The 25,163-nt window shown below is 40.7% G+C and overlaps 1 protein-coding gene across 2 annotated transcripts in view; it reads right to left on the bottom strand.

The window, feature by feature from the left end:
* Positions 1-9,226: 9,226 nt before the first annotated feature.
* Positions 9,227-25,163, bottom strand: part of LOC113136571 (nectin-2) — a 68,483-nt gene continuing 52,546 nt past the window's right edge. The window contains exons 7-10 of one of the 2 annotated variants that reach the window (XM_026317496.1): positions 11,672-11,804; positions 11,455-11,512; positions 11,228-11,314; positions 9,227-10,169 (exon numbers count right to left, since the gene is read on the bottom strand). In XM_026317496.1, the coding sequence (XP_026173281.1) occupies positions 9,960-10,169; positions 11,228-11,314; positions 11,455-11,512; positions 11,672-11,804 (488 nt within the window). In that variant the 3' untranslated portion in view covers positions 9,227-9,959. The remainder of the gene's footprint in view (positions 10,170-11,227; positions 11,315-11,454; positions 11,513-11,671; positions 11,805-25,163) is intronic. The other variant, XM_026317497.1, reaches the window with a different exon arrangement.

Raw genomic sequence — 25,163 nt, 5'->3', positions numbered from 1 at the left:
TAAAGAAAATTGTTAAACTTGAATATGTTTATTGATCACCTTGCAGAGAGTTAGAAGAGTTAGAAGTTGACAATACTTCAGGAATGAATAGTCTGGCACATTTGCTCCTGTAAAACTGCTGCTGGTGGGTGGATTTTGTTTCAGGGTAGCCGTTTCTCCTGTTTACAGTCTTTATGCTAAGTCAAGATGATGTATTCTAGCTGTACTTCTATATTTACCATACAGATACGACAGTTAAATCTGTTTTATCTTGTAACTTTTGGCATAAACGCAGATAAGTATATCTACGAAGTGTCTAACTCTCCCTTAAAAAATAAAATTTTGATTTTGATATTTTAAACTAAAAGAAGCTACAAGAGTGGATATGCTTCTAAGGGTCACTTTAATCTCTTTGGTTATTTTCTAGATAATCTTAACCCAATGTGTTCACTTGCAGTGTGCCAAATAAGATTTCCAGGCCTGCTTCACATGATGTCAGCAGTATGCAAAGAAGTGCTGTGGCTCCACCAGATGTGTGTGGCCCCATTCTGTTCCAGATGACAGAATGAGAGTATGTTTATGTGGGTTTGTAGGGTTGTGTCTGCCTTTGTGTGTGTGTGTGTGTGTGTGTGTGTGTGTGTGTGTGTGTGTGTGTGTGTGTGTGTGTGTGTGTGTGTGTTGAGTAAGATAATATCAATTAAATAAAAACTGTGGTGTTTCCTGATATGTTGGTTGTCTGTGTACATCAGCTTATCTGAATATGCAAGTGTGTGTATGTGTGTGTGCGTGTGTGCGCGTGTGTGTGTGTGTGTGTGTGCGTGTGAGAGTGATAGATTGGGGCTCTGATGCTGCTGCACCCAATGAGTGAATGTGATGTACTGCCAGCTCACTGCTAAGCTAGCTGGGCAACCTTGTCTACAGTTCCCCTTCACTGGACCAGTCAAGAGACAACTTAACACTTATACACACATATGTATGAGTATAATGTGAAGATTGCAGACAAAGATATATGCTTCTACTATTCCTGCTAATTTTGGAAGTTCATTTTTCTTCTGAATGTGCGTGTTTCTTCTCCCTTAGGCTTGTCCGCTGGATGTGTATTTGTGCCCTTATCCTGAGCTGTGTTCTGGCAGAAAGAGGCTGCTGTGTGCTCATTACTGTTGGACCTTTGGAGACCTTGTTCTCTCAGTGTGTGTGTGTGTGTGTGTGTGTGGATGTGTGTGTGTGCGTGTGTGTGTGCGTGTGTGTGTGAGAGTGTGTAAGGGACTGGCTATCTCCAATGGCCCGAGCTTTGTCCACTCTATGTGCAGGCTTATTGTCTCTTGTTGAGACATGTTGTGCGTAAAGACAGGTACTGTTCATCCGTGTGACAGAGACACTCGTTCAACACACACAGAAGGTATAGTACTGGAGAGTGAAGGGAACTCTAGCTGGCAGGGTCACCCCCATCAAATGACTCTGAAAACTGGAGGAGGTTGCCCTGGCAACTGCTAGCCTCCCCCCCCACCCCTTTCATTTCACTGCTCATCGCATTATCCATTTGTCAAACTCTGCTGGACACTCACATCTATACAAGATGTCCAGTACAGGAATAAGATACAAACTGGTTATGTATGAAAAGTCCAGTGTAACTGCTGTACTAAGCATAACTAAGGGAGAAAGAGGAAAACGTAAAAAGAAAGCAAAAGGTGATGATGCATGCAAACCACATCTAACATTTCTGTAAAACCCTCTTCTATCATCTCAAGAACATCACCAGGCTGCATCCTATTTAATCCCTCACTGACTCAGAGAAACTGGTCTATTCATCTCCTCAAGGCTGGACCACTGCAGTGTATTATAACTTTGGATTCCTGCCAGTAGTTTCCAATCTGCTGCTGGGATACTAATGAGAGTGGGGTTACACCACCAATTTCCTCCACAAATTACACTTGTTACATGTCTCCTTCAGGAGGGGTTTGTAATTCTTCTCCCGACTGATCATCTGTGTGCTGAATCTACAGAAAAGCACGTGCCTACAGTAAATACTAGTAATTTGTACCCTCCAATAAAAAAAAAATTCTACAAGCCAGTTTATCTTTAATCAAATGCCGTTTTGATACTTAGCACCTTAAATTTACCTGCAGCACAATCTTGTAAATATGTTTTAAAATACACCTAAATGCTACTTGCTTTAGTATTGTGGCACTTTGATATTTCTTTTTTGATGAGAACTTATAGTTACTTTTGTTATCAAGCAGTAGAAATGTTGAGTGGGCAGAACTGATACACAGATGACAAGTGCTGGCACAAGAAAAAAGCTTTAAGATAAAGATTTGCTCTCTTCTACCTTGCAGCCTCTCTGGGCTTCTATGCTTCCATGGCTCTGCCACACACTTTATTCCCACTTTTCTTCCTTCAGCTTCTTTCCCTTGCAAGTGGACCTATGTGGGTCTAATTTTAACTGTAAGACGTCAGTTATACGTGAATTATATTACCCTAGATAGTTCATATGTATGGTCACATTTAACATCTTGAGTGGATGTGTGTTTGCACAGCATGTGTGAACAGATGAGTAATGTGATGAGGATGGGAATGGGATGCAGCAAATCTCCAGGGTCATTTGACCGCAGTGACCCTAATGGCTGATTGACTAATTCCCTGTCCTCTGAGCCATCTCACGACGCTTAGAGGAAGGGTAGCTCCCAAGGTTATCCATGCCAACACATGGGGGAATATGCAGCTTGCAACACGATTGCAAACATGCCACAGAGACACATGCACAGACAAGCAAAGCAGAACCCTATCCTTGGCAAAGCCTGAGGGACGGCCACATTTCCATTTAAACAGCTACAGACATAATGCAGCAGTAAATCACAGGTCATCCACATCCACAGAAAAACAAGAAGAGACAGACAGAGGACAGTGTGGTTAAAACTATCAATACGCGCTCTTAGAAACAAGCTGGTTGAATATCCTATTGTTTTTGTTTTGGTTTTTTTTATTATTATTTTGGTGCTGAAACACCAACACCCTAAAATAATAAGAATAATCTGATAAATATTAGGAATAGTGATTTAGTCTACTGGAATAAGAAAATCTAATTTTGCTGGTTAAAACCTGGTTTTGTGATCACTGTAACTGACCGTAAAACATGACAATCTGTGTTTTCTACTACTAAATTTTATAGGCTAAATTAGTGTTTTTACATTTTTACATCTATGCTGAAATTAAACTTGGAGTTTCAAACATATTAAATTACATAATGCCAGTTTGATTGTGGACACTGCAGCTTAACAAATAATATTCTTAACTAAAGGTTCCCTAATTCTTTTTCCCCTGGACCTTTTAATCACAGTTAATGGTGTTGATCATTGGGCAAACTGTTCCATGGAGAAAGCTCTGTTGTTTTCACATGACAGCTGACAACAACTGATAGCCTCCCCATGGTAAGTGAACAAGTTAATAGTAGCTGATGTATTAGTCACATCTATTGTTATTATTATAGCACGTGCACACCGGCAGTGACAGACAGTTAGAATTAAATTCTATTGCGTTACATAAAGATTGAGCGGATCACTAATGTTAAGATTAAACTCAATCTGGCACCTGAAGTGAGAAACAGACAAAAATATAATTAGAAGACAAATCTTTGTCATTGCCTGCTGACCGTGCTTGCAGATTGCATTGATAAATTCTTGGCAAGCTATATTCCTGAGGATTATGGAGAACTGTGGGTGTGGCTGCATGTTTGATTAAATTAAAACGAACATCTGGACACACCCTGGCTAACTTACTGGCACAAAAAACACACACACACACACACACACACACACACACAATAACACACACACATCACTAAGTTGAGTAGCACTAACCAAGAAATAAGTCACGATTCATTAGATTGTGCCATGTTTGCTAGCACTCGTTTACTCTGATCCAGTAGGATCAATCGTCACCCTGTAAAAACACCTTGTTATTCAAGCATTTCCCTGGCAAACATTTCATTGTATTTGTGTATCTGTGTCAGGGTTTGTTTGTGTATGAGGGTGCACCTGTGCACAGAATGTGATGTCAGATTGAATGAAGTGAGGAATGATGAGGGGGAGGGGAGTTTGGATAAGTACCCAAGAGGCACTCAGTCAGTCAAATTCTGTCATCACTTGGGAATGAAACATCTGGCACTGTGGTGGTTTGTTGACCTGGCTGGTTTTCCTCATTTAGTCAGTCACAAACACACAATCAAATATAATGTAGCCCAGGCTGTTTGTGAAATCTGTTTCTCTTAGCACACAGGTATAGATACTCAGTTATTTTGAGTCACTGTATTTGACAAATAGCTCTTTTTCTATCCAGGATAAACAAATTATATAGACATTAAATTTGATATGATTCAAGTGCTTTTCTTTCAGTTATTTGTGTAGCTACAGACAGGCAACAAATTAAAGGATAAATGAAGTGGTGGCGAAACATAATGAACTTCAGACGCGTTCATGCAGATAGTGAGGGCGTCTTGTACACATTTCAGTTGTTTTGTATGTCACTAAACTACCAATACATTCCTGAATTACTGACATTTGTAACTGTCAAAAAGAAAAAAAAAAAAAACATAACCTGGATACCTATAAAGTAATAACTTTATAAAAGACGCCTCCCTAGAGAGAACTTTTTATTTTATTTCAGGCTACCGGTTAATCTGGAGAAGTCTGCACCTATATTGTGCTTCATACAGAATCCTGTGTTCATGGCATCATCACTCATGTGCGGCGGTTTTATTACATATGACTGATAATCATCATACAAGTATATGAAACTTCACAGACTAGTTTTACGACCCTATCATTTTCCTTCACATTCTGCTGATTGAAGTATATTTCTCCTCTGCTATAACATATTCATATATCGTAACTGACTACACTCCATGACAACTTAAGGTCATAAAATACTGTCTCCTCTCTTCCCTCTCTCCGTCTCTCTACCTCATCTTCTCCAGGTTGGCCACCTGCCTAACAAGGAAACAAGAACATCTGTGCACATCATCATACTGCCTGCATCTGCAGTGCAGGCCGATTTGCTGTGTTTGGAGGGGAAAGAAGACACGCCCCTGTTTGACTGGACAGGAGTTGAGATTTAGCATAGTCTAACTCAAATGGATTGAAAGGACACTCATGTTACTCAGTTGTTTCTGTTAACACGAGCACAAACAATAAAGAGAAAATGAAATGAGGAAATAGGAAAGGTACAGGGCGATGCAAATCAGTTGAGTAGGTGAAGAATGTATAATAAACAAGCCACCTGTCTTTTAGTTTCTGTCACTCCTACTTCCTCTCACACACTTATAATTTAAACACAGGAGGAGTGTTATCGTATACAAGCCAAAAGACCCATTGCTTATAGTAACTCAGTATGCAGTCACAGTGGATTGTGGATAGCATCATTTGCGGGTAAGACCTGAGCACAGAGAGATTTGCATTCAGCCAGGAAGACATTTAAAGGGCATGTTGGACATCTCACCACTTTAAATGAGAAAATGTGGAGGCACTTAAAGGGACAGGTACAGAAGAATGGTGCAATCCGAGCTAATAGCATTAAAATATTAATCATCACTTAAAAACTACTGGCATCATGCCTGCCCCTGGGAAACAAGGGGCAGAACAGCAAATGTCACTCACAAATACATATACACAGTTGCACACATGCAAACACTCACCTTTCAGTAGATAAGTGCAGTAGATAATATTTTTCTTACCTACGATGTTCGTAACATGTTCATCTCTTAGTACTGATAAGGAATTAAATTTTAATGTTATACACTTTATTTTAAAGCTTTATTTCAGGATTTTGAGAAACAAATGTGTATTATATGAACATATCTCATATCATAATTACACTGCACAAAACTGTGACTTAAATCAACGTGTAGAAAATACAAAACCAGTATAGCTGCACTCACTGTTAGTTCTCCCTCAAGTGCTACAATGCTGAATACCTCTGTGGGACCATTATCATATCAGTGTGTCTTCTGGATGACACTGTTTGTTCCTGTTTGTTTGAGCCATGGTATATTAATAGTTTTCATTTTAAGATCACGTTTTGTTGTCACACACAGCTGCAAAGACAATACTTCACACATATTTTAACCATATTTTGACTGCCAATAGGGTTTCATATAAAAATGTCACATTTATTACCTGTTCTAATAACAAAGCATGTAACTAACCAATTGCAATGATCTTATCTGTTGTCAAAGTGTGAATATAGGGAATTTAAACAATTTAAACCAGACTACACAGCTCAGTGGAGATTGGTCCATTGCCCTTGTCTGCCTTCCACCTTTAGCTCCTCTGTAAGCCCCAACACTTCTCTCTTATTCTTTTTCACAGCCTGGGTTCCTTATCTACTCCACCCGTTCTATCAGTTCCCCCCCCTTTCCATTCCTCTCCAGACTTGCATGCCTTTCCTATTGTGAGGGTGTCTGGACAATGTCACTTACCATGGTGCCTGTGTTTGTACCTCCCTCGTCCTCTTGATTTCCCCACACACAGCGTATCCATCGGACCTGGTGTTTAGTGAAGTGGCCCCATTGAGAGATGATGGGGAGAGGGAGAGAAAAAATAAAAGAGAGGGAGGAATGGAGAAAAATGGAGCTGAAAACAAAACAGGTGAGCAGCTTTCGGAAGTTGTAGAGTTCCAGTTCCTGGAAAATCAATTGAAAGACTTGTGGACCTACATTATAATTTATAAGTGCTTATTTCTTCTACTGTCAACAACTGAAAATACCCACATGATCCTACAGGCATCCAGTAAAGTTTGTCATCCTCTTATAGGCTGTTGAAGGTTCAGATCTACATGTAGGCTATAGAAAAGGCTCCTGTAGCACAAAGCTAAATGACTTTAATCCATTTTAAGAGAATTAGTTCCAACTTTGTTAAATTTAGCTTAAATATTATAGTTTGCTATATAAAACATACAATATTCTTAAAATAACTACCCAAGGTCATTCAAGGTTTCCCCTGCCTTGTCAGGCTAAAACAGGCCTGCATTTAGAAATGTGTGTATCTATACTCACCAACCATGTCAACAGCATACAGCCAAACATGCTCATCATCGTCATGCACATGATGAGCCTGGGCAGTTTGTCTATCAGGTCAGGTTGCTAGAGGATCATTCAAGATCATCACAGATATGTGATCAGTATTCGTTTTTGTTTTTTTTGTTTTTTTTACATTTGTTTTACTGGCTGCCCATATCACTCGGTAATTCCTTCGTGTCTACTTTGTGGGAAGTCAAATCAGCCAAATCAGTTCCTCCATCCTCCGTGTTTTCTGTCCCTCAATCCTTCTCTTCTTCTATTTTTAACCAGCTTAGCAGCACTGAAGGCATGTGAGGTTTATTCTCTGCCTTCTCCCGCACTCATTACCTGGTCACCGATTCACAAAGTCTGTTGATCCAATAATGCTGCAAATGCTCAAACACAGCAACGTGACAACAATATCCTTTCAGGAATGTGTTCCTTTCTGATTTATTCTACTCTGATCCTCAAATATTTAGCAGATATTGATATTTCCTCTTTATCTCTACACTGGGCACTCCATTGGAAATCAGTGCCTTCCCGTCATACCAGTGTAATTCCCATTTAAATTAAAATCAATGTACACTGAACCATTAGAGTGAGCTACACTCCTGGTCAATTCCCAGACTATATTTATTGATCCAGATGTTTAGATATCAAGTACTTTAAGGTAAGTTGCAAAGTCAGCATGTGGTACAGTATTGCAGCTCACCTAAAATTAGAAAAGACCACATTAATATAAAATAATGACATCATCATTAACTGCACATGAAACAGAAATTTAAAGTCAGAATGAGAATATTGTGTGGAGCAGAGTGAGCTGACCTTGGTGTGCTTTATCTGGACTTGCTTTTCAGCTGCAAAATATGTTATGAAACTAAAAGACAACACCAATAACTTATACATTCATTACTTACAAATCCCCATGTAGTCAAGAATCGCCTTCATCTGGAGCACCACATGCTAATCTGCACCTACCCTGGCTCATTTAGGACATTGCTGCAAGGCACAAGTGGTTTATACATGTGACTCTGGTGCAGAGAGATGTATGCAATCTTTATGCTTCACAACTTACAAGACTGCACATTTTGGATCCTCTGGTGCAGTCCCAGCACTAGAAATAAATCATGTTGCTCTAAAAATGGCCCTCTCCTTGTGCCTGTAGACTTTTTATGCACTGTGGGTATGGGATTGAAGGAAAAGATAGAAAGAGATGAGTCAGACAAGAGGAAGCAGAGAACAAGTCTGCCACTGTACCAGGTGTGCTAAAGCCTCTTGCAGTTTCAGTCTTTAAAATCTAGCGCCCTCACGTGGATATTCACTGGTATTGTAGCTGCAGTGTATCCCTGATACCCCACCATCACTGATTAATATTACAAAAGGTCAATATTCATTCAGAATTAAATTACTCATCCTATCCTAATGGTCTGTATTTTCTGGAATAGACATTAAGAGATACAACTAAGGGCTGTAACCACAGTAAACACTTCCACACTTTCAGGCCATAAACAGTGAATTCTTGAAGCGCAACTGTGGTGAAAAACATAAGTTTTTGCAGAAAAATCATGTCAATTAATTCAACCAGAATTACAACTCAAATGTTTATTGAATCAACAAATTTCACAATGACTATAAAAAATACAATTCATGAAGATTAAGACTGATTAAAACCAATATCATTAATGGCAATTTGATAAACACCTGTTTGGCATAAATAAAGACACCTAGGAGTTTACAATAGAGTAGAAAAGTATTACTGCCCTGTTTAAGCTTTGACCCTGAAAATGGATATACATATCTGCATACTAGTAAGTAAGTTCTGTATAAGATAACATAAGATCCAGATCGATATTAGTCCTTCTGAGCATGCTGGAAGACAAATTAAACAAAAAAAAAAAAAAACAGGCACAAATGTTTAAAGTTTTTTTTATGTAATAGTCAAAATTCTATTACAACAACCAAATGCTTTTCACTATGGCTTTAAGAATGGATGGATGTGTGTACAAAAAAAAAAAAAAAGTTACAGCTAGAGTGGCGCTAGAGGAAGGCAAAGGTCAGAACATAAAATAGAAAAAAAAATACATTATAATAAAGCACAAACATTAACACTAAGATAGTACTGCTCCAGCAGCTAAGCCCCCCCTCACACCCCGCCCCACCCACCCACCCGCCCCGCCCCACCCACCCACCCGCCCCGCCCCACTGCAGTTTAGATCCTGACGTCATATTTGAGTCTCATCTCTGTGCTGTCTGATTAACTGCAGCTACTGTAATATCTTCTCTGCAGGGTGCCTGTTTCACACTGATTTCACACCAGCTGGTTTAAGAAGCTAAAAACAGCAGACAGATACAACCAGACTGAGGTAACATGTAATATCCAGATACTGTGCTTCTGCAAACCTAACCATGTCACAATAACCACACTGTGCGCAAGAGCTCCACATTCAATAATGCAAGACAGTTCACACCTGTTTGGTGCTCTTGTAATGTAACAGTGTTCTTTAAATTTATGATGTAACATTCAACAGCATATGGTATTTGATTTATCTACAGTTTACAAATAATAATTTCATTACATTCCTCTTTGCATGCTCCAGCTGTGCCTACAATACATTAGCATTATTTTGTATCTAGCTGGTTCAAGCTAATCAGGATTTAACATGGTCAAAATCTTCAAACAGCACACAGCCGAATAAGGACTACTGGTACCCTGATCACCAGCAAATATTTCTAAGCTAAGAGAGAAATCAGCATTTCTGCAAAGGATGAATATGAAAAGTCATATCTAAACATTAAAAATTCACATTTACAAGTTATTAACCTTCAGTGATTGAGTTCAGTTCACACCTGCCTCATTTAACTGTACACTCAGACATGCACGCGTATTTAGACCCTTCATTGTTTTCCGTGGCTTCACGTGCTGCACTTATTACACAAACATAGCAGGCGACACGAAGCTGTCCCCACGGTTGACAGTGGGGCCCTGTTGATGGTTCTGGGTGTCAGTACCTGTGTGCATGTAAGAAGGCAGGACTTCATTGTCTCCAGGATCATCCCAGCCAGAGGGGTCAGCAGAGAAATAATGCTCCGTCCCCTTTTCACCATAGCCATCCTCATCGTCATGCCAGGCATCCAGATCCTGCAAGAAATAAGGCAACATTAAACATGTTGAAACATGTCTGAAACATGTCAGTACTATTTCTCTATTTTGAGGCAAATTTGGCACCAGTACAATATTGCATCCCAATAACTACAAACCTAATATTATTTTAGGCAGTTCAAATTGTGTTTTTGTTATGCCCCACCTTATTTTGATGAGTGTAATTGAAAAAGCAAAAACCAAGCTGTGATCTGCATCATTACCCCAAATTTCTGGTACAACCTGACAAGTGAACTGTCACTTCATGCTCATCCAGTGTATTTCTAGCAGAGCCGCAGTGATACAGTAACACACACCATTACCCACAATTTTATTGCAATCCAATCAGTGAAGTCTGAAATCTGCCTGGTTAAAGACCTCTGAATCACTGCCCAAAAAGAGAGCTGATCAATGTGAATAGCACGCTCATCTGGGGTAATATTTTGTGAATTAGATTGCAGTTCATCCACAGTCCTGTTTTCATTCAGGGATGTGGGGTTTTAAAATAACCCAAAACAAGATGCACATCTTGATATAGCCATTAATTTACAAATCACTGCAGTTGATGTAAATGGAACAATCCTGATGTTTAAATGTTTATATGTCAGAAATGTCCCTTAACACAACATTGCCTTAAAGACTTTTTAATAGAAGTTGAATTTTTTTTTTTTTTTTTTACACTTTTACATTACACATGACATTTTTCAATTTTCTTGGCTGCACAACATATAATAACAGAGCCACTAATGGATCCATCACAGTTGAAGCATTTGCAGTTAATGAATAGCAATTAAAAACTGTTACATAATGAATATTGCATGAACTAGGACTACTGCAATTTGTAAAAAAATATTTTAAATGGTGCTAAAGTTACTTTGCATAGTATCTGTGCAGTATCTATAAGTCAGCTGATGGACAGACTGCATTTAAGAAAACCAGAAACAAACTCATCACCCTGGAACAAGTAAGACATTCAAAATAAAACACAGTATACTGGAAAATAGTTGATGTGTTTTCACTTTGATTGCATTGCATTTTTAACCAAGGTGTGTTCTTACCGTGACAGGCTCAGCAGTCTGGGTGGTGTAGTACTGGTCCTGCAGAGGTCTGCCCTCATCCATTGAGATATGATTTGTATCCAGCTGCTGATATACATATGCATTTCATGAAATAAAATCAAATCTGACGAGTGTGCTGACAGCTTTTCCTTTGAGCACTACAAGCTGACATGATTGTCTAGTTAGTGATATTGTTGTCTGTACTGGATTTGTTAACAGTGACTCACCCTGCCACCAGAGCTGTTGGTCTTCTTGGGAGGAGGGGGCTTGTACTTGGGTGGACCTCTGCGACAGAGAAACACATGGCTGTCACGTTGAGTGAGTCACAGAAATATGAGAAATGCTGTGTGGCATTTCATCTAATAAACCCATTGTGCAAATAACACACAGAACAAACATCATCTCTTGAGAAAGAGTGAGGTGAACAGTCACACAGTTACTCACTCTCTGAGTTTCTTGTCACGATGTTTGCGGTACATGGCAATAACTGTTCCAATGATGGCCAGAAGTAAAATGACCCCAATGATGGCTCCTATGATGGCGCCTGTCGGAAGACTCTTTGGCGGAAGCGGTGAAGCTGCAACAATGAGAAGAGGTCTTGACTTGAATTCCATCGTAAATTAGAATGATACATCTGCAGGTCATTGCTTAACATGTTACACCTTGTTCATTTGATTTATAGACAAAAACATTTATTTTGCTAATGATCTTATGACCTGTTTTATCAGTCTTCTACCTGCCCTCCAACTTTGACAACTCCAACTTTGATTTAACAGACAGAAGCAGAAGGTGCTTTGTGCAAGATGTAATGTCAGATAACCGGAGTTACTGCACACTCGGACCTATGGTTAAGTGTGGCCCTTAGAATGACAAAAGAGACTCAGTGTGTGTGTGTGTGTGTGTGTGTGTGTGTGTGTGTGTGGTTGCATGTGCAACACTGCTCTGGTGAAGTACAGACAGGGTCTTGATTAGAGTGTCGATGTGATTATGACGAACCAGAGGAATTATGCAGAGGTTCCACTAATGAACCATGACCACACTGCACATGAACCACAACATGTAGACACGCACACATAACGCACGCATGCACACACATTGTGTGTTTACAGAAGATGCAACCCGGTTCATTATCCCTCCTTATTCCCTGGGGATTATGCTAATAAGGGGGCGGTAAAGGGCAGAAGATCTGAATCTTATTTGAGGAGAACAAACCCCGGTCGTAGTAATTGGAAGGGTCAAGACTGAACATTGTTAGGCCCCTAATTACAATTCTCCTGTAACAATAGACTACTTTGGAATACCTCTTCAAGTAGTTTGGGTTCTTTTGCACATACAAAAGTGTCCTAATCATCATCTCCTTCCCTAATACTAATTACCATCCATACATTATTTCTTAGCACTGAAACATGTTCTTCCCTTGGAGCCTACTTTTTACTCACTCTTGTCTTTTTTAATATGCTAATTTATTGATGTAGTCTGTATTTAGCAGTCTCTGTGTGCCATCTACACAATGGACTTCTAAACATTATTTTGTATCATGCTTATGTTACAATTAGTTTTTTAAACTTCACTGAATGAAGTGCAGAGTAAAGTGAAACACAGAAATGAAAGAAAGAAAGACACAAAATAGAAAAATTGGTTAGTGCTGTAACATGAGAATATAGTTTCTGGAATATTACTTAATTTAATAATATATTGCTAACAGATTTCTCTTGTACTACAGTAAAATGATACATTTGTCTGAACACAGTTTGTAATAATACTAATAATGATAAGAATACTAATATATATATTTTTTTATTTGATCTAGTCAATGATGTCACCCAATGTCAATATTACAGTGTTAGATTTGGTTTATGAATGGTTTCTAACTCATCTGTAATAAAGAGATTAAGGACAAATAGTTATTCTTCTGGAGGGGAAATTCAGGCTGAGCTGCAGGAAATGAAAACTAATTAATCATACAGCAGTAAGAATCTTAAAAGTGTCTGAGAGCTTGTTAAACATGCTTCGTTTTACTTCACCCATAACACAGACTTTGTGTTCCAGAAGTACAAAAAAGAAGAACTTTAAAATTAACGATGCTAAATTATTAGTGAGATTTTTGCAAGGGCTTTCACGAAAAACTGCAAACTATTTTATTGTGGCATTATAACAATGGTGTTGCAATGGGACTTTTTTTCCATTTTGTACTAGATAATTTTATTTTGCATTGAAAACACAAGACCAGAGTCTCTTCATACAGTCTCAAACAATAGAGATAGACTCAATGAGACTAGCTGCATTCAGGCTTTGTTAGATTTCTAACTTTTGAAACTCAAATTTGGATTTAGACACATCACATCTAGTCAAGTAAATACACCATTCCCCATGCCACATGAGATGTCTGCCACATGGTGGTGCTGTGCATCTTTAATACCAAAGTAATGAATAGCCACAGGGCACTTTCTTTCTAAACCTGAAACCTGGCTTGGCTTTCGAGTGGCTCATGTTACGATTTCGATTTCCTAATTCCAATGCCATGTCTGTTTATCTTGAGACCTCCCGCCCTCCTCCATTTTGGCTCTTGGGATATTTCTTTTCAAATTCTATAGACGTACACCCTTTTTTTTTTTTAATCCAACCCATGTTTTTGTCACTTAGCATTTCCCAGGCGGAAATCTGTTCCTTCCTCCCAGGAAACCTCTGATAGAGAAGAGAGCACAACAGGAGAAGAGGTCACTTCATTGGACTGAGGTGTGGTGTTTTGTGTGTGAACAACTTGACGTGAAATTGTGCCCTCTGTGCGGCCCTGGACTCCAGCCATCTTGAGCTAATAAAATATCCCAGACAGAGTGTGTGTGCATGGGTGACTGCGCATGTACTCTATGTCTGGTGGGCCTGTTTAAATCCCTGTAGATGTACAACCTTATGCACACCAATCCAAATATATATTACCACCATACACCCATGCAAAATACACACCCATGCAGGCAGACACATAACATTGTATCAAGAAGCAGCTGGCATCCTGTGCTGTTTCCTCGATTGGCATGTATAAATACACTGGTGGTCTTTTTCCTTTAGCGTGAATGATAAGATGGTCAACCGATCAAACTCAGTTAAAGGTCAGTTCCATTCCTATACATCTATCTTTCCTATGTGTAAGCCCTCCATTGTTCACCTTTGCCTGCCTGGCTATCCAGTCAACCACAGACCACCACGTGGTCCCATTCCCCTGGGGCATTGGAAGGAAAGGAAGGAGGGAAGAGGAGTAGAGTAGGAGTGACGGAAGAGGAGATGAGGCTGGATGGTTGGCTGAAACTGTCTGAAATTACTGCAGAAACATTTCAGCAACTTCAAAACACCACCAGAATGGCTTAAGCTTTAGGATGCATGGCTGAATCCTGGCAGTATCCCTGCAGCCAATGCCTAGAGCCTTTCAGCTGTAGTTCTATTCTCTTCTTTTCTGCCTCAAAATAATTTCAGAAGGAGAAGAAAATATGCAGGAGATTGCCCAGCACTCGTTAAAAAGGTAGTGCAAATGAGTCAGAGACGGACAGGCTGAAATGAAGAGAGAGTACTTACCAAAAGAGGATTGACTGAAAGATGAGTCGAGGAGAGACAACGGGGAGTTTGGGAGCATGACACTGAGGAGTGAGGTGGTGAGAAGCAAAGAGGTGAGAAGGAAGGACTCAAAAGAAAAAGAGGGTGAGGCAACAGGAAGAGCCAACTGAGATGAAGGCTGTGATTAAGAGGCTGGCTTCAGATAAGTACAGAGGGATTTCCCGGCTGCTGCCTGCAACTGGCTGATCACACAGAGGGGATGAAGGAGAAAGCAGGAAGACAAGGATCTCAGATCCTTCTCTTTTCCACTCAATCCCTTGTTCTCTCTTAGTGTGTTTACGCCTCTCCCTGAAGGGATTAAGGTTAGCATGCTGGCCTCTCGTCAGTTTCCCTGCAGAGGCTGAGCTTTTACGGCATTTATCTTTGCCTCCTCCCCCTATCCTACCATCCATACCTCCCTTCACTCCCATCATCCGTGTTTCCTGTCATCCCATTCCATAGTTGGTGTAATTTGGAATTCACTTGTTTGGCCCAGTAATACGACAGCACAAATCTGCAGCGTCTCCCTTTGCATCTCTTATCTGCTGTGCCTAACGATAACAGATAAGCCCGTTTTATTACCCTCCCTGACCTGTTCAGCAAATCGGTGCACACACGGGCACATGCGTGGCATCAGCTCACACCTATACAGGCTTTTTTGCTGCACTGAATGACCATTGACCAACCTTAAAATCAGAAATTCTCATCTTTTCCAAAGTCCTGGAGAAAAGGTTTAGCTATAAATGCGGTTGGTCTTGGCTTAAGAGATTAGCAGGCCACTGATCACTAGGAAAACAATCCTATTGCAGCTGATGATCAAATTCATTCCTAATGGGTTAGCCTGACTTTTTAAAAGGGACAGTTGACCAAAATATCCAAAGCCTAAGGCATCCGGTTGGCTCAGTGGACCATGCCTAGGCCATGTGGCGGTGACGTGGGATTGTCTCACTTGTGAATTTTCACTGTGTGTCATCATCTCTTCCCCCACCCTTCACATCTTCTACATCAGTTTCCAGTATGCTTTTCAGTAAACTGAGAAATGTCTATTAACTTATATTAATCCACAGTGTTTTATCAGCCCAACACTATTAATGCCTGTGAAGGAGCAAACATTTTCCTTTTCAAATTGGTAAGTTCTTCGTTGTTTTGTGGAGGCTTAAGTTTCAGCAGTGGTCTACATTTAACACAAAGTTTAAATGTAATGAGACAAACCAGTTTCAGCTGAAATTCAAGCCTGAGCTAACATGGGAGACTGGAAACTGTACCCCACGGCATAGAAACACAAGGCTACAATGGACACAGAGAGCCTGGAGATGAGATTAGGACCGAATGAAATGATGGCCTCTGAAAGAGATTAAGATAAAGAACAGTACATGTAATCTCATTGCTCACTAAGAGAAAAGAGAAATCCTAGCCTTTAGATTCTAAGGTTCACTTGGTCAAACACTCACCGTATCCATTTATGCACACATTCAAGTTGAGCTGTGTGTAATACAGCGACCAAATAACCGATGGCACAGATATCTGGACAGAATAGAGTGAGGGGAAGACAGAAAAAGGGGGAGGAGGGGATAAAAAGGAATCAAAGCAAAGGTATGGCCCGTGGCTACATCCAAAAGGGAACATACATGAGCTGCAGGTCTTAATGCACACACATCTACAGTATTCAACATGCTTAAATTATTCACAGTTAGTGGAAGTGCTACAGTGATGCAGATACCTCTGACATCAATTTAATGGCAGTTGAAGATCTGCAACGCCCACTACCACAATCACCATTTACTATTCACTACACTCATGATGCTATTACGATTCATTTCAGCACTAAACAAATCAAATCAAATTGATTGTGCTTGTTTAGACAACACGATCGGCTGAACAGCTACCAAAGGACAGATCTTACCGATTTCCTACTGAAGAAAATGCTGACTGACTTTTGAGTGAGTGAGTATGTGTGTGTGTGTGTGTGTGTGTGTGTGTGCGCTATTTCTAGGGGTTTTTTTTTTGGGGTGGGCACATCAGCAATGCTGGTCATTTCTAATCTACTGTGATTTCAGAGCTCAGCCTTGTGCATTTGAATTGTTTGATGATTAAATTCATGTCACTAACACTACAACTTTCGTCGTGTGAGTGCATGCAAGTGTGTGAGGGTGTGTGCGTCTTGACATTTTAATAAGCCGTGTGGTGGTAATGTGAAAACTCTGTATGGGGTGTGTGTGTGTGCATGTGTGTGACACTGCTCTCCCTCTCGCTCTCTGGGGAGACAGTGTGTTCCCTGCCACAGTGCATCAAAGCACACTCAGTTGCCTTGGGAGAAGGCTCTCTCACTTTCTCTTATCCCCCTCTCTCTGTCTCCATGCCTCCACCAATCCATCCCATCCCATCCCCTCCTCTCCATCTCCGTCTCTCTCTCTTTCTCTCTGACAAGGTCGCTGTTCGCCTCTTGCTGTCTTCCTGTCAATATTTACAGTCCACTTTACACTGGCACTGAGGTGGTTGGCTGCAGCCAGCTGAGAAAGCAGGGCTGCATTAGCCAAATGTAGCTGTCCACTCAGTACACGAATGATCTGTTGTACTACAAGCGCTCTGTTTCTCCTGCTATCTCTCTCCCACATACAGAGGGAAATACAGGAGGTAACAGAGCTGGAAACAGCAAGCAGATACTTAACAGAAGAGTGCTCAAAAAGCACAGGTCAGACTGTCATCACATCTAAGGGAGCACATGAATTTTGTAGATCCATTTTAGCACTTTCAAATACTACAAACACATTAAACTAATTATCATACATTATACGACTGTGTCAAACTTGAAGTGGTACTTTTAAAATGCTACATATTGTGTAACATTTCTTTAATTTTTTATTTCATTTCTGACCAAGTTTACTATAAATTCTGTAATAGTGTTGTCCAGTGCCAGAATAACTGAATATTTACAGCTTTTTTTTTTTTAATCTGGATTTGAATGCAAAGAAACTCAGCTTCCAGAACATGCCTATCCCATGGTATATACAAAAACATGCAAAAATCACATCACAAAGCAAAATTATGTTCAGTGAAATCAACCGCACACTGCCACATTCTACTGAAACTTAATAAATCATTAAATGGATTTTTCCCTGAGCCCTAAAATAAGCACCGATTTATTTTAATACTGCGAGTTAAATGAAAAGGTTGATACCACTGTGAAGTACGGTGCTACGGCAGGTTTGCTAAAAGCTTACATTAGCTTAGCATAAAGACTGGAAGCAGTAGGAAACAGCTGTCCCGTCTGAACCCAGGAATAAAGCTCACTAATATTCTGAACCTCATTTGTTTGATTTCTACAGGAGCAAATATGTAAAACAGGCTGTTTTAACCACAGACTGATTATGTTTACAATTATGTTTTTACAATTACACAAATAAGATATGTTTTAATTAGTGAGCATCAGATGCAGCTCTGAAATTTGACACTATAGCACACAGGCTTGAAATCCATTTTATATTCTCATTGAACTGTTTCCCAAAATGTCAAGCTGTAAGAGTGAAAGTGACAAATTCAACTGACCTTTCAAAAATGCCTGACATTATATGTGACATACAGAAAAAAAAGTCTACTTGAATCTGAACTTAATCAAGTTATTATGGTAATTGCATAGCTCACATTTACAAATTATAATTTAAGACGAGGTAACTATCAGTTGTAAAGAGAAACCAAAACCGGAAAGTATGATACCATCCCCCGGCAAATACTGTAACTTACAGTAAGTGTTGCAGTCTGAGAATATCTATCCACCTATTTTACCTCACCATGCCTCTAGGCTTCCCATCCATCTTCTCGCCCTGCTTTTTCTGGTCTCCTCTCCTCTCCTCACCCCCCCCCCCCAACCCCACTCTCTCCTCTACCAGTGTCACTGTGGCCTTGAGGCCAGGCAGTCAGGAGCAGCTGGTATGTTTACCTGCCCTCCTAACCACTGCTAACCTCTGGCTAGAAGGGACTCTCACCTCATTACCCACCACTCAGCCATACACGCAACCTCAAGGTCTGCTTTCCTCTTAGATTCCTCCCCTAAAGCCAGGATGCTACACTGTAATAGCCTCTGTATACTGCAATCTACTCCTGCTGTGCAAAAATGTTAGATATAATGAACGGTGGGGGGTAATGTCTAGGACTTGGCGACTGCTTCGTTCCTCCTTGTTTCTCTAAAGGCGCGGAGAGGCAGCTTGTTCATTTCGCTCAACTCTCACTGACTCACATGAGAGCGCTCTTCATGTCTCCCTCCTACCAAGCTCCTCACACAGACTGCCAGAAAGGAAACAACGCTCAGACAGAGAGCAACAGTGATGGAGATGGAGGGAAGACAGTGTAGAGCATAGGGGAAACAGCATAAAACCAAAGCAAGTGAACAGAAGATTCAAGCTGTAGAACGGAGTAGATGTTAAAGACGTGTAAGAGGGAGAGGGAGTGGAATGTACGTGTGGCACAGAATAAGCTGAGAGTGTCTCCCTCTTTCCGACTGATAACATATGAAACTAATGTTCCTGTGCAGAATTTGTTGTGGGTTGCTATTGTTGGGATAATGATTTTCCTTTAAGTGCTGTTTACTGTGTACTTGTATCTGCTGTATTGTTGACGGCAAAGTATGCAGCCTAAAAGAGCCTCATACGGAGTCCTGAGAGTGCCATAGCTGTAACGGGCCCCATCTCTCCCTCAAACTGCCTCTCATCAACTCCTGATTAATGACACACAGAGTCATAATGGCCCTGCGCGCTCTCAACATTCATTCACTTTCCTCTTCATCCAGTGCCCCTGGAGAGAAACCACAACAATGCGAGCTGTCAAGACACCCAAAAACCACGCTCTCACCAAACTCGAATTCAAACGCTCATTAAGAAAGACGCTTCCTCCATTTCCTTTCACTTATGCATCACCACTGAGAGCCAGTGGACAGAAACAATAGAATAGAGAAGAGATGGGGAAAAACCGAGAAGAAAGCATTCAAGGTTCAATTTATCTGTATAGGAATAAAGAATGGTTTCATTAGTGTTAAAATGTGGCTGATTGGCTGCTTCGCATAGAGTGCTGACGATTTATGCATTGGTCAAAAGGAAGCCACCTATATTCCCGCTTTTCAAGATGTACACACGTGCACACGCATGCATGCATCGACTCACTACACACCAAATCTGTGCTTCTGTATGTATGCAGCTGGAAAGACAAATGTAGTTGGAAATTGGAAGTGTGCACCTCCTTTGATTTCAGTGCATGTGTCATAATTCTCAAAGGTCACCCTCATGTCTGTTGCACAGTACTGCCAACAATGCATCACACACACATGCACTGCTGTTACTCAGTTCAACATCATTATTGTGCATGTACAAACACATGAATGTGAGCATGCAATGCTGGCAGCCACATATGGGCGAAAGCTTTGCACAAGCACAAAAGCACAAGCACACAGGGATTTCAACATCCAAGTGACTTCTGAATGCATGCGCACAGATGCAAATATTAACATTTACAGACACGCTTTACCCCTCACCATCAAGGCTGAAAAATATCAAATGGCCATACATACATCAAACAACAATACACCAAGTAGCCACCATTAAAAACCTTTGCAGCATGAATAATGAATACATCTACATTCTCATCCTTGCCTGTGTATCGAATGCCACTGCCAACTGGTCTAAATGAAAAAAAGTTGAAAGCACAGGACATTTATTGGAAATGCTTTTTAATGATCTATTTAAACATTCAGATATTAACCAAAGTAAAGTCTCCTCCACCTCTTACTTTTGCCTTTTCAGGTGCCCTCCCTTCTGATTGGGGGTGTCTGTATTTATGTTTAGTGTGTGAGTTTGTGTGGGGTAATCAATAGTATTACAAGTGAATGACACAAAGGAGCAGACTGGAGCCAAAATCCAAGCCATATGAAAGACATCATGACAGAAACACTTGCTGCTCGACCCGAAGAGGCTCAGTCTGACATCTACCCTTTCTGTTGGCGAGAGAGGCTCGTGCACACACACACGTTGCGCATGCACTTAGACGCGCCTGTGAACCCATAAATGTGTCTTCAAATACAGCTACAAACATTTACACACTGCTACATCAAAGCAGGCGAACTAATGAGTTATTGACCAATGAGCCTACGCAAACTCGCACACTACTGCACATCGCAATTCAACCACTCCACCCATAAAAGATGTGACCAGTGTCCTTGTCACAACTAAGCAGAGTGCTATAATCAGTGTGTTTGTACATGTGCATGCCTGTGTGTGTGTGTGCGTGTGTGTGCATTTGCAGGGCTGACTGTGTGTACACAAGTCATTATTAGAGGTTTAGTGTGTGCTCACCAGTCAGTCAGGCTCCAGTCAGAGGAGTCAGCTTAAGGGCTCATAGCAGCTCCCTGAGGAGACACTAAATACCATCAGCCGTTTAAATCCATCCATGACCGTTTTAAATATGCAGCACACACTCACTCCATTTTTAATAAGGGCTCTGAGCAAAACAGAAGGAGAAAAACGGAGAAAGAAGAGACAGAGAGAGAAAGAGGGGGGCAGGCTGGGGAAAAGGGAGATGGAGGAATATAAGGGGGAAGGGAGGAGAGCAGAGTCGGCTGCATTGATTTCTTGGCAGTTTGACACTGGACCTGATTCGCCTGGAAAGGCCACAGATGTGTCAGAACCAGTTAGGCATGCAAGAAGAAAGGGAAAAGGCATATACACCCAACTTGGTCACATGCATTTACACACAAGGCACATGTGCAAGCAACAGACACACAGACACACAGACACACACACAGACACACAGACACACACACAGACACACAGACACACACACACACACACACACACACACACACACACACACACACACACACACACACACACACACACACACACACACACACACACACACACACACACACACACACACACACACACACACACACACACACACACACACACACACACACACACACACACACACACAAATGGTCATAAATAGAGCAAAGACACAGTGTGCAGTCCAAGTGTGTGCAAGTGAGGGTGGATTACAGAAGCACCTGTGTGAAGGGAGCAAGTCAAAGCCAAGGATGATGCAAGGGGTTCTCATGCCTTTCTGAGGAAAACCAGGCATTTCTGTCTGAAGGCAGAGTCGAAAATAGATACTATTACACACACCTAGATGGGCAGTAAATTTGTCCTTAATCCCTGGCTTAACTTAAAAACCTGTCTGCTCTGCTCAGTTTTCAAAGCACACCTGACTGTGTGCGGGTGCATGTACAGCCCAGCAGAACAGCAGGGAAAAGTCAGATGTACATTTTGATCTGAGGGCGGATGAGACATTAGGATCAAAGGCAGGGACTGGGGAGAATCAACTGATCTTAGCTTTGAATCAATGTGCAACCTCCAGACAGACTACCTGATTAGCTAGGCATTTGTGTCCTATATCCACTATAACAAGTGCAGGGAATACTGATGATAAGGCCTGAGGCATAGTTGTATCTAGGTCTTCTTATAGATCAAAATCACAAGCTGATTCCCATTGGAGTCACCTACTGTATGCTACTACACTGAGCTTAACAGATGCTCTCATCAAATATTTGTAAGATCTATTGATATAACAGGGAAATCTTTGCAATTATTAATATTGTGTATTATTTATTTTGTCAATAAAAAGGCAGCTCATAATTCCCTAACAGTTTGGTTTTCTATGAATGAATCCTAACTGCATCTGTTACTACACATCCCAATAACTGGAACAAGATACTGTTTGTCATTCGCACTTAAAGAAATGACCTAAACAATGAATTAATTATCAATATTAATTTTCATGGGAAATGAATGATGATGATTATTGAAGTATGTGGCTGCTTATACAGCTTTAGTGTGTTTTTGATAGAACAAAGATGGGAGTAGGAGTCTAGATGGAAGTCTGTACCTATGTATTTCATACACATTGATGAACTTGGTGTTTTTCTCCACTGTTGAAATAACGACGGAATCGACAGGTGCAAGCTGCACCTGTGTGAGAAACACTTAACACCACTTCAGTGAAGCCAATACATCAGAGTTCACTCAGCAAGAATGAAGTCATTCTGGGTATGAAGGAGCAGTAACTTCGCCTAACACCATTTCCTGCTTAGCTGAAACACACATACCATCGTAATACAGGCCCGGTCGCTCCAGGAGACAGGTGTGTCACAGCAGTGTGGCAGGAACCTCATGATCTCTCCCCACAGTCTGAATGACCGGTTAAGTCAGCTAGCCGACTGACTCACTGACTGAGAGAGGGTAAGAGCTCACTCACTGTCATGCCGACTGCATTGTATAAACATGGTTCTATTCTCAGAAGAAGAAAAGGATGAATGTGTCACTCTCAGTTTACACAGAGACACCTCAGCGCCCGAGATGTAGATTAGACATGGTATGTTTATTACCCTGCGTGCCACAGACGAAACCCATCATGAAAGCTCCCTTGATTTGACTGTCAGTAAAGACACAATAGGACAGTCACATTGTCTTTCATGCGCCACTCTGGAATGTTAATCACCACAGAAACCCATTATCTTCACATCCTCCTGCTCCCGCCCTCCATTTGTCTTCCTCTTCTTTTAAAACCTGACAAACTCATTGCTTGTTACTAGAAAGTACCATTGTTTCATTGAGTGCACATGTAGAGGGAGACAGAGACATGAGGCAGAAGAGATAAGAAGAGAGGCAGCAGAGAGTGGAGGCCTGCCTGACTGCTGACATAAATTGGGGATCATAAAAAATGTCGTCCAGGAATTAATCTGCGAAGAATGAATAAAGTGAAGTACCGTGGGGAGAGGTGTGTGTGTGTGTGCAGGGTTGTGTGTTGTACTTTTTTGAATGCATAATGAGAGACAAGAATGGAGAGAAACATGAAACACATGGCTTTCAAATGTATTCATAAGGCCTAATGATTTAGATTCATGAAGATGTGACTTGTATGAGTTAGTGTGTGTGTGTATACAGTTGAGCTATTGTTTATAGGCTGTATATGTGCGTACATTTGGACGTGTGTGTCTACGCCTCAGCTGTGACTTGGTCCTTGTCTTTCTCGCTACTGCAGCGCCTACAGGAAGTGCCACATACTTTATGAATTTTATGCATAAGGCTGAATGTCAACACGGATGCATAATTTTTGCCGTAAAATGCTAAATGTCACCAAACACCAGGCTCTGTTTTGACTGACGGCGACACTCGTATCACCAGGGGATGTGCTGGCAGCCAGCAGTTACCGTGCCAGCCTTCACACCAGAACTGAAAGGCTACAACTGTACTGTACACAGTTGTGGCAGCAGTGGCAACTGAGTAGGCGATAAGGGAGACCAGGCGACAAGGAGGGCAATGAAAGCACAGTTGAAGGGGAAGACATTGTGAAGGATTTTACACAGATACAATTACTAAAGAAAGGAAACAGTATCACCACTTACTTATTTAATTCCTTCTTACAGATTTATTCTTTCTTTCCCCTAAAGAGCTTAAGTATACTATATTGTTTATCATCTTCTTCTAGATCCCATTTGAAGCTGTGTGGTAAAATCCTATACAATGAAACCTCAGCCTAATATACGTCATAGGCTTGGAAACTTTGGGACATCCGCTACAATTTGGAACGAAGTTCTGAGCATTTGAAAAAGTGCATTTAATTTAAAACTCGTTTCACCCAAATGATTTAAAAAAAAAAAAAAAAGATTTTAATTGTAGTGACAGCTATCAGCCACATTCGGTGATTCCTGTGTCAGGTTTCTACAGATACTCCATCATAGCAGAGGGGACTGAAAACAAAACAAACAAACAAAAAAAAAAAAAAAAAAACAGTACTGACACAGGATCTCAGTCAGGATAATGACATGCAAAGCCATCTGCATCTTTGCATTTACACTTTAATAAACATTCTAGTTATTGGCATTCGGCTCACACTGATCAGAGCTCAATACGCACATTAGTTAGATGGAAGCTGGCGTCAATAAATGCAGTGTGTTCCAAACAAGAGAATCGATGCTATAGGCAGGCATGATTTTTTAAAAACATTTCTAATTCCCATTTTGTGAAGACCTGTAACTTTGCTAGAGCTAGCATGAGGAGGCGGAATTAAGTGACCTTTCAATTTATTGGCTAGATTGAGTTTACACTTGGCTGAGATCTGATCACCATCTCCAGATCTGATCTGGCCGATTGCTTCCTGATAACAATGTGCTCTACGTGCACTTACATCTTGTGGTAAAATGTTTTTAGAATGTTATTAATCATTAATGCAAGTAATCCACAAATATCACTGAACTGTCTTTACAGGGACTATTTCATTTAATAAAAAGTGGCTGATAGAGACTATG

Source organism: Mastacembelus armatus, chromosome 16 (assembly GCF_900324485.2).
Source record: "Mastacembelus armatus chromosome 16, fMasArm1.2, whole genome shotgun sequence".
NCBI classification, from domain to species: Eukaryota; Metazoa; Chordata; class Actinopteri; order Synbranchiformes; family Mastacembelidae; genus Mastacembelus; species Mastacembelus armatus.
The sequence above is the reverse complement of the archived record's forward strand: the minus strand, read 5'-3'. Positions and strand labels throughout refer to the sequence as shown.